Source organism: Truncatella angustata (assembly GCF_020726525.1).
Source record: "Truncatella angustata strain MPI-SDFR-AT-0073 chromosome Unknown BKA67scaffold_1, whole genome shotgun sequence".
Lineage (NCBI taxonomy): Eukaryota > Fungi > Ascomycota > Sordariomycetes > Amphisphaeriales > Sporocadaceae > Truncatella > Truncatella angustata.
In genome coordinates this window covers 7,700,720-7,710,725 of record NW_025763381.1, presented here as the reverse complement: position 1 = coordinate 7,710,725, position 10,006 = coordinate 7,700,720, and the positions used below count along the sequence as shown (strand labels likewise).

At 52.0% G+C, this 10,006-nt stretch overlaps 2 protein-coding genes across 2 annotated transcripts; one reads left to right on the top strand and one right to left on the bottom strand.

Moving 5' to 3' along the window:
- Positions 1-216: 216 nt before the first annotated feature.
- Positions 217-1,549, bottom strand: BKA67DRAFT_590298 (uncharacterized protein; the record flags this gene model as incomplete). The annotated part of the gene is made up of 2 exons (XM_046104572.1): positions 217-1,450; positions 1,509-1,549. 2 exons carry the CDS (start codon positions 1,547-1,549, stop codon positions 217-219), a joined length of 1,275 nt encoding a protein of 424 aa, XP_045965392.1.
- A 772-nt stretch (positions 1,550-2,321) lies between these two features.
- Positions 2,322-6,843, top strand: BKA67DRAFT_590297 (glucose inhibited division protein A-domain-containing protein; the record flags this gene model as incomplete). The annotated part of the gene is made up of 5 exons (XM_046104571.1): positions 2,322-3,461; positions 3,514-4,080; positions 4,591-4,676; positions 4,718-6,627; positions 6,713-6,843. 5 exons carry the CDS (start codon positions 2,322-2,324, stop codon positions 6,841-6,843), a joined length of 3,834 nt encoding a protein of 1,277 aa, XP_045965391.1.
- Positions 6,844-10,006: the final 3,163 nt, after the last annotated feature.

Sequence of the window (10,006 nt, the reverse complement as noted above, 5' to 3'; positions counted from 1 at the left end):
GTGAAAGTACACTGAGCTATTGGTGGGTATAAGCTTAATGTCGACTGCTAGTCCTCAGGGGAGGGAGGGGGGTGGTCGTTGCCCAGGGGTTGCTAGAGCAGGGTCGCTAGGGCGTTGTACTTCTAGACACCGGTAGTAGTCATTTTTAAGACGCGAAGGCATTGGTTTCTTAGAGGTCTTGTTGTATTGAGTGAAGTGCTGCGAAGCGCCAGCGTTCTAATGCTGTAGATCTAATGTCATACCTGGTAGGCTTCCGGGCATGCTAGATTGTCCTGTGCTGTTGAGACGGCTTCTCCTTCTGTATCGTAGGCTGCTGGATTCGGGTCCCAAGTCTGGTCTAATACCCGATTCGACTTCCTTCCTAGCTTCCTCTCTGAGGTCTCGTGCAACTTCGCGGCCCTTGCCCTTGCCGATGCTGGCCATGTTGTTGTCAAGCACATCATCAGCGCCTCGCGTGTTCTTCTTGCGTGGCCACAAGCTTGGTAGGGCAATCTCCTGGAACCTAGGCTCAACACACCGGTCATCGAACCACTTATGCAGACGATGTTCGATAAGCTGGGCGATCTTGGGGACATCCTGCAACCTCGACCGGCTGCCGACCAAGCTCCGTATGGATAGGTCCAATCTGTAGTCATCCAGAAAGTTGAAGGCCATCATGGTAGGGGTGGATTTAGAAGGATTGCTCGGAATAAACGATATGCACAAGGTACCGCTGAAGCGGACCACGCTGACTGCCAGTGCCACCGGTAGAACAGCAGTGAGGCGCTTAGGGTAGTTGAGGAGAATCTTGGTCTCCAAGGCTAGAGTGATCATGTCGCTCAAGTCTACATCCATACGTGCCTGCAGTCTGGCTCCTTCCCTTGTGGCTCTGGAGCTGTTGGCATCGAATCGCTTCCCGAGACCGGGTCCCGAATCCATGCTCTCCCCATCTTCGTCCACTGGGATGATGCGGCAGTTGCTCAGGATGGGGAAGTCCTCGCCGAGGGTCAGCTCGGTGACCTTAATCTCGTCGAGGAAGTCGGGCCTGCTCGTGCCATTCAAGGCCTTGGTGAGCGAGGTGAGGATGGCATCGTCGTGTTGCGCATCACTCCGGAACTGGGCAATGGTCTGCGCAATCAGGACATTGAACCAGTCGAGAGATTCGGGCTGGTGGCTGTCCACGTTGTAGTAAGTCTTGTTCAAGATGGAGCCAATGGTCAGAGTAGGCGGGTTGCGTAATATGCTCGACTTCTTCTTGTTCAGAGTGCGCTGAGGTGCGTTTTCGTTTTCAGTTCGCAGAGTGAGCAGGGAGTGCTTGTGGGCCAAAGTGCGCGACCGTCGCTCAGTCGCTCGTGCCTGGGCTGTGACATCAGGAGAAGGAGCTTCGCCGAAGATGAAGAACTTGATGAAGGCGGCTATGAGCAGGACGACGGATATCTGTCCGACGATGAGCCCTTGCGTAAATGACAACCTGTGTGCGACAATCGTCAATGATGGAGTTGCACTTGGTGGGGTTCGCGAAGTCCTACGTGGGCTGTGGTCCCGCTGGGCACATGTCCTCAGCAGCCATTTTGGGACGAGACTGGCATGGAGCTACCCTGGTCTTGGACGATGAGGTTCGTGAGGCTCCGCTACGAGCACATCATGGTTGAAGTGGAAGCTAGAAGAAGCGACGAGGTCTCTCGTGATGACGAAGTGAAACTCGAGAGAGAGCATAAAATCCTTATCTTATCGTGCGTATTTCCGTTGTTGGCGTTTGGCACTGGCGGTACGTGGATGCATACATATATTACATACATGACGTGGTAGCTGGGGACGTAGGGTAGCTATGTACTATGTACCGTGTATTCATTAAGTGGAGAACTCGCAGACGGCAATACATACATGACCGCTGAAAATGCATGTGCTAGGAAACACCGCAGCATGGTAATCGGAATTGATCACCAAATCAAAGTGCACGAGTCCCGGGAGATATGGATGGATGCCACGATCATCTTCTCAGACCAAAGTTATTCTTGGTGTGTTGACTTGCAGAGATGCATGTACACACGTTTAGGAAGCACAGACCATTTGTCCTTGTTACCTTGCGGCACTACGCTGAACGCTGGCACCTGCGTGCTGTTCACAGCTGTTTGGAGCCGCAATGGTCGCTGCCTCCTAACCCAAGCTGTCAACAATAACGAAGCGATAGTATAATAGCCGACATTCCGGTGGATCTGTTGAAATTGGGTGTACTCGGTGCACACGGAGCAGGGCAGTACTAGTACTGGCTTATGCATCAACCCAGTTCTTGAGCAGCAGAATAGAAGCCTACCAAGTAACACAGCATCTCATCGGCCAGCATGGATGTCGTTCAAGCCGTTTCCGGCTACATCACCAAGATGGTGTCAGCCGGAGACAGCGCCACCGGAGGGCCATCCGCAAAAATGAAGATACTCCTCTTAGATAAAGACACGGTATCAATCGTGTCGACTGCCATTACGCAGTCATCGCTACTCAACCATGAGGTCTACCTTATCGACCGCCTGGACAACCAGAATAGGGAAAAGATGCGACATCTGCGCTGCCTTTGTTTTGTCAGGCCCTCTCCCGACTCAATCCAGTTCCTCATTGACGAGCTGCGTGACCCAAAATACGGCGAGTACTACTTGTACTTCAGCAATGTGGTCAAGAAGTCTTCATTAGAAAGACTGGCTGAGGCAGACGATCATGAGGTCGTCAAGGCCGTGCAAGAGCATTTCGCCGACTTCCTGGTCGTGAACCCAGATCTGTTCACCATCAACCTTACTTTGCCACAGCAGCGGATATGGAGTGGCAGCCCCGATATGTGGAACACAGACTCGCTGCAACGGGCGACGGAGGGACTAATGGCTGTACTGCTATCGCTAAAGAAGAAGCCCCTGATCAGGTACGAAAAGAATAGCTTGCTGGCAAAGAAGCTAGCCACCGAGTTACGGTATAGTATGACGCAGGAAGAACAGCTCTTCGACTTCCGCAAAGTCGATACACCACCAATACTTCTTATTCTTGACAGACGAGAAGACCCTGCAACTCCACTCCTGAATCAGTGGACGTACCAAGCAATGGTGCACCACCTACTTGGGATTCAGAACGGTCGAGTAGACTTGGGTGACGTCCCCGAAATTCGGCCAGAGCTCAAGGAGATTGTCCTCTCGCAAGACCAGGATCCATTCTTCAAGAAGAACATGTACCTCAACTTCGGCGACTTGGGCGGCAACATCAAGGACTATGTGGAGCAATACCAATCCAAGACGAAAAACAATGCCAATATCGAGTCTATCACAGACATGAAACGATTCATCGAGGAGTACCCCGAGTTTCGGAAACTGTCCGGAAATGTCAGCAAACACGTCACTCTGGTGTCCGAGCTGAGCAGGAGAGTTGGCGGTGAAAACTTGTTGGAGGTCAGTGAGGTCGAACAGAGCCTTGCATGTAACGACAACCATGCAACAGACCTCAAGGTACGTAATGTAGATGTCTGTCATGATGGTACTGATCTCTAACGGCCAGCAGAACGTGCAAAGGTTGATACAAAATATACAAGTCACGGAGGATGCAAAGGTTGGACTAGTGGCCCTATATGCTCTACGCTACGAGAAGAACCCTTCGAATCAACTCCCAATGCTAGTGGATCTCCTCACAGCCGCAGGTGGCGTATCACCACGCCGAGCAGATCTTGTAGCGAAGGTCCTCATGTACCACAACTCACTACAACAGTCACAAGCAGCTGGGGGTATTACGGATATCTTTGAGCCTGGTGGCATCTTCTCGGGCGCCCGAGGTATCAAGGGGCTCAAGGGCGTAGAAAACGTTTACACTCAACATTCACCTCATCTCGAAACGACACTACAAAACATGATCAAGGGCAGGTTACGCGAACAGCAATATCCTTTCGTGGAGGGTGGAGGCACGACGAGGGACAAGCCTCAAGATATTGTAGTTTTCATAGTCGGGGGAGCGACGTATGAAGAGGCCAAGATGGTGGCAGGCATCAATGCTTCGTCGCCAGGCGTCAGGGTAGTCCTCGGTGGTACTGCGATCCACAACGCCGCAACATTCCTGGAAGAGGTGGACGACGCTGTGTCATCTTGGCCAGAACCTCCGCCCACGACAGCAGCTGGGAGGTTACGAAAGGAGATTGGCCGGAGATAGTGTACTTGGCCAGGGGAGTCGTCGTGCGCCTCTGAAGTCTCGAGTAACTTTGTCACCATTAGAACTCGATCTAATCACCAAGACGGTTGATTCCCACTTCCCGGGGTTTCTGTAGCACAATGGTCTCTCGTGAAGCTTAGTAATAAACGTAATAATGAGGAATATGTCGAGGATCAACCGCGTGTACCACTAGAACGTGGCTGATCATCTGACCTCAGGATATTGCAGCTTGCTGTAGCTCATCCATGGGGGGCTTTGTACCGCCTACCGCAGTTGGCCGTGTTAGCGCACACCGCCTGCTCTAAACAAGCATCAGAACTGCCGGCGCTATTACAATCTTATCGAGAATTTCCAGCATTGCCGTCTTCGAATTACGCAATAGGGGTCCTTACAGCAGCACTTGGTTTCTATGCATGTCCAGTGAATACGATGCAGAAGGCTTGGGCACCGCGCGGCTTGAGCAGGCCGACTGTTATCTCCCGGAGGCGATTTGCGACACCTTGCGCCAGGCGCAGGACATTTGCGTCGGTTGCGCAAAACGCCAGGTTCGCATTCTTCCCCAAAGGTGGCGAACACAGTACTATGAAACTAACGTGGCCCAACAAAACACCAGACCGTTCGATGTCGTCGTAGTAGGTGGTGGCCATGCCGGCACCGAAGCCTGCGCTGCCGCAGCCCGCTCCGGCGCCCGCACCGCGCTCATCACGCCCAAGATCGACAACCTGGGAGTCTGCTCCTGCAACCCGTCCTTCGGAGGAATCGGAAAGGGCACCATACTGCGAGAGGTTGATGCGCTCGATGGCGTCGCCGGCCGCATCATCGACAAGGCCGGAGTACAGTTCAAGGTCCTGAACAGGAGGAAAGGCCCCGCTGTCTGGGGCCCCCGAGCGCAGATCGACAGGGCGCTCTACAACAAACATATGCGCGAGGAGCTCGAGACGTATCCGAACTTGAGCATCATCCCTGGGAGCGTCAGCGACATCGTTCTGGACAGCGATGTCGACCCGGCCAGTGGGAAGCCGAGGAGCAAGATCACCGGGGTGAGACTCGAGTCAGGGGAAGTACTCCCGACAAGCCAGATCATCATCACGACAGGCACCTTTCTAAGCGGCGAGATACACATTGGACTTGAGAAATACCCGGCTGGAAGAATAGGCGAGCAAGCGACGTTTGGCTTGAGCAAATCACTCAGGGACGCCGGCTTCCAGCTTGGAAGGCTAAAGACTGGAACACCACCACGGTTGGCTAAGAAGAGCATCAACTACGATATTCTCGAGGAGCAAAGGGGAGACGACCCGCCGAACCCATTCAGCTTCTTGAACGATACCGTCTCGGTACAAGACCAGCTGCTCTGCTGGGCGACATACACAAACGATGCCACCCATGACGTGGTGCGCGCAAACCTCGACAAGACGATACATATCCGCGAGAGCGTCCGAGGGCCCCGGTACTGCCCTTCGCTCGAGTCCAAAATCATCAAGTTCCCAGAAAAGCCCCGGCATATAGTATGGCTCGAGCCCGAAGGCTTTGACAGCGATCTCATATATCCCAACGGCCTGTCCATGACCGTCCCCGCCGAGGCACAGGAGCAGCTGCTGCGCACCATCCCCGGCCTCGAGAACGTTGAGATGGTGCAGGTGGGCTATGGGGTGGAATACGACTACGTGGATCCGCGAAGCCTGAAGTCTACTCTCGAGACGAAAGCCATCTCGGGCCTCTATCTCGCCGGTCAAATCAACGGCACCACGGGCTACGAAGAAGCAGCTGGTCAAGGTGTCATCGCTGGTATCAACGCGGGTCGCGCTGCGCAGGGCAAGCCCCCCGTTTCCATGACACGCGCTGACGGCTACATTGGTGTCATGATTGACGACCTCATCACAAAGGGTGTCTCGGAGCCCTACCGCATGTTCACAAGCCGATCAGAGTACCGCATGTCCCATCGTGCCGACAACGCAGATCTGCGCCTCACCGAGAAGGGCCGTGAGTGGGGTGTCGTGGGAGACGAGCGCTGGTCACACTTCACCGATACCCGAGCGCAGATGGACGAGCTGACCGAGCGCCTCCAATCATACACGCTGACAGCGCCCAACTGGATCGCCGCCGGTTTCAAGGCGAGATCCGACACCAAGCACCGCTCTGCGCTCGAGATCTTGCGCCTGGCGGGCGTCAAGCTCTCCGATCTGCGTGACCGTATCCCGGAGGTTGATGGCTACTCCGCGATCATCCAGTCCCGCGTCGGCATCGAAGCCGTCTACGCGCCTTATGTCGCCATGCAACGGACCGAGCAGGCCCTCTTCGCCAAGGACGAGTCGCTACGGCTGCCCACCGATCTCGACTATGACAGCATCATCGGGTTGTCGTTCCACGAGAAGGCCGTACTGAGTGCAACTCGTCCGGAGAATCTGGGTCAGGCGAGGAGAATCGAGGGGGTGACGCCGGCCGGCTGTGTGAGACTGCTCGGCTTCGTCACCAGGAGTGAAAGATTCAAGGATGCCATGCAGGGAAGAGACGAGTTGGCGCCTATCGGCAAAGAGGTTGATACCCTGGACGCAGAGGCCAGGTCTAGCGACCTTCCTTGAAAGGAGGCACAGACTTGATGGTACTGTGACACATGTATGGAGCAAGAGTTGTAAAGATTACGGTGTCTTCGGCACGTGCATTGATAAATGGAAGCGTTCTGGGTTTGGATGAGATGTATGATGAACAAAAACAACATGCTAGATAGCAGAACAGCTTAAACAAGTCGTACATATATACATCTGCATATAAACTAAGATCTACGCTGTCGCAACCAGATCTGTAAGCTGAAGGCGAGATAGGATATCGACGACTATTCCCAGTAGAACTTGGTTTCGGAAAGTCGTATCGTTCATTTCACCATGGAGCCGTGTGCCTACAGACAATACCTAGCATAGCATTTGTTGTGAAAACAATCTGCTATTGTTATGTGAAGCATAACCTTGACCTCAGTTTTGACAAGGGATGAGAAAAAAGGCACCCTTTCTGAATTGCACTTTTGAGCATCAGGCGGCCAACTTGGCATTGTTGCTGGGCTACATAACGCGACAAGATGCCTTTCGGAGGAAGGGTTGAGCACGCAGAAAGCCGTTTGAGAATCCAGCAAATATGGTCGAATCTTTCAGCACAAGTACATTGCTCAAGACGATCCTCTGGATGGGCCTTTCGAAAAAGGCCGTCATGGGTTCGTTAGAATCTTTCCGCCAGCAGGTTAAGCTCAATACCTCTGCTGATGGCTCAAGATGTTCACCTCGTTCAGCGACGCGGGCATGAGCAAGAACCTTTTCTACCTTCGCAAGGATCTGGGAAGCGTGCGAAAGAAGAGCCCAGGTTTCAAGAGAAGGGTGTGTGGTTTGGAATTGCTCATGATCAGATTCTATTTCCACGTGATGACGCTTCTTGATCCCATCTGGTGAGTCATAGATTCAGGTTGTCGCAGCTACGGGCGAACGACTTCTTCATTCCCATCGTAGTAGTCTTCACTGGTCTTAAATTATGCCCTTACAGCACAGGTCCCAGAGACATCCGGCGGTGCTCCATCCCTTCCTGCATGATTCGACGCCCTCCACCCAAGAGCAGCTGGTTGCGCGTAAACCTGTTACTTCATGTGATAACTGAGTTGAGAATGATTACATACTGTAAATGGATTTAGAGGAATTAGATCATTTCCTATCATGACATGAGCTCCCCTTCGTCAGTAGCCACATGCCAGTGTACTGTGTGCACAAACCTCCATGGCGGGCAGCATAAAAAACGTTGTCCTAGATCTGGACATACTGAGGCACTCACGACTGATACATGCCAGTATTCCTGGTCAGATTTTCCCTGGATACTCATACGATGAGCGGAGCAGTAGTCAAAAGCCCTCTGCGGCCTCATGGATTGCCGCACTGGACAGACTCTCTCTCCATGAGGTCAAAAACAGAACAAAAAAGCCCGTTGTCACTTGGAGATTTTTTGGATCAAAAACTCCCTTCTAAGAATCTCCCATCCAAACTCTTCAAAACTAAGGCACACTCTCTCTCCAGCTCATTTCCATGACAGGGCCATTCAACAGATCTCATTCCCCCCTCACCACCCCATTCTTGGTAGAAACTTTCACATGTGAATGGCCCCCAAATGAGTCGTCGCCTGCAGGCTAATTAACTGTCGCCCTCTCAGCGCAGATCGCAAGAAAGTTCCATCTAATCCTCGACCCAAGCCTCGGATGTTGATCAGTCCTCTTTCTGCTGGCTTCAGGATGATCTCAGGACATCATCAACTTTCTATTACCCTAAATTTCAGAGACGATATTATGTGGAGTTGGAGACTGGGGGATCGAATCAAGCGCTGCAGCCATCAAGTCTAGACATTCCAGGAAGACCCCTGATAGCCTTTTCTTTTCTTTTCTTTGTTGAAGATAATAAGTCCGATCCAGGGTTTCGTTCAGTGAACTCCCACAAAGCCAGCCAAGGTACGTGGTGTGAGACCGAGTAAGTACCTGTGTAACTCCAGTTACTTGTTTGTTACTTCGTTATCAAAAGAGTCCATTTTGTGGAAACAAGGTAATTGGCTAGAAAGGAAAAGAGAGACGGGGAGAAAGAGCAATGTCTCAGACGTGCATATAATGGTGTACGGCCGGTAAACGTCGCACTAAAAGGCAAACTGTACATCAGCCGCAAGATTGGGTAATCTTCCACCTGGGGATATCTCCGCGGCCTGGAAACATTAACACTGCTATCATACATCGGGGGAAGAAGAAGAAGGAGAAGAAGAAAAAGAACCAGCACTAGCAAAGTGTTTTCCTGTCCTGCCCCACCCCTGTCCTGCAGCAAGCCTAATCTGTGCTCGCCGTTGCATTTAAGTTGGCGTAGCAGCAATCAATACCTTGGACCGCGTGTGCCGTGCCGGGAAGGGCCATAACTGAGTAAAGATGCAATGGAAAATTTTGTGCAGATTTTGTTGACGCACGTCATGAACCTTATCGGAGCAATTACCGCGAACGGCACGGTATGCATATATTACTTCTCATTCCAGCTTCATCTGCGTAAGACCTAAAGAAGACGAGTTGAGAGGTAGCTTCTGCGGGCCAGTTTCTTTTTATCTTATGGAAGAGGTGGTGATTCGCGATGATCGTTTGTTCCCACTAGAAAGGAACATGGAATAAAAAGCAAGCAGACCTTATGGATCAAGCAAGAGTGCCGTGGCGTGTCAACATCATGGTTTCATGCAGCGCTAGCTCGGATCGGCAATATTTAGATATGCTGCATACTCTCGGGGCTTTGGCCAACAAAAGAGGTTCTGGAGAATAAGGTACTGTACCTGCTCTAGTGCATGCAATTGATTGATTTCAAGAGCCGGATCAACGTCTGCACGCCACATGGAGTGTTGGCATAAGCGTCTTTTTTGCTTTACTAGCTGAAGTGAATCGAGAGCATAACGATCTTCCGATCCTTGACACTGGCCGAACACTCACGCCATAGCGGGCTGAGTGAGAATTTCGTGGTAATTCAGTGCGGAGATGAAAAGAATCGGGGGTCGCAGAAAAGTGGCTGAAGTTATTCATGTCCGAAGTCCTGAAACCGCCAGCGAATTGGTCATTGGGATTTCATTATCCTCCGTCGCCCTGGCATCCTGAAAGAGCATTGTGCATAAGGGAGGAACAAAAAGAAAGTAATTGGTGCAAATAATTGGTTATTCAAAGACGGCCAGCTCATATGTACATGAGCCTATCAAAAATAAAAGCGAGCCGGATAGGGACCGAAGCTAATCATGCAAACGATGCGGCAAGGAAGGGTCACCGGCTGCTATTGAAGTGCAGCCGCGGAGCGATAGCAAGCGAGCCTGGCGAGATCAT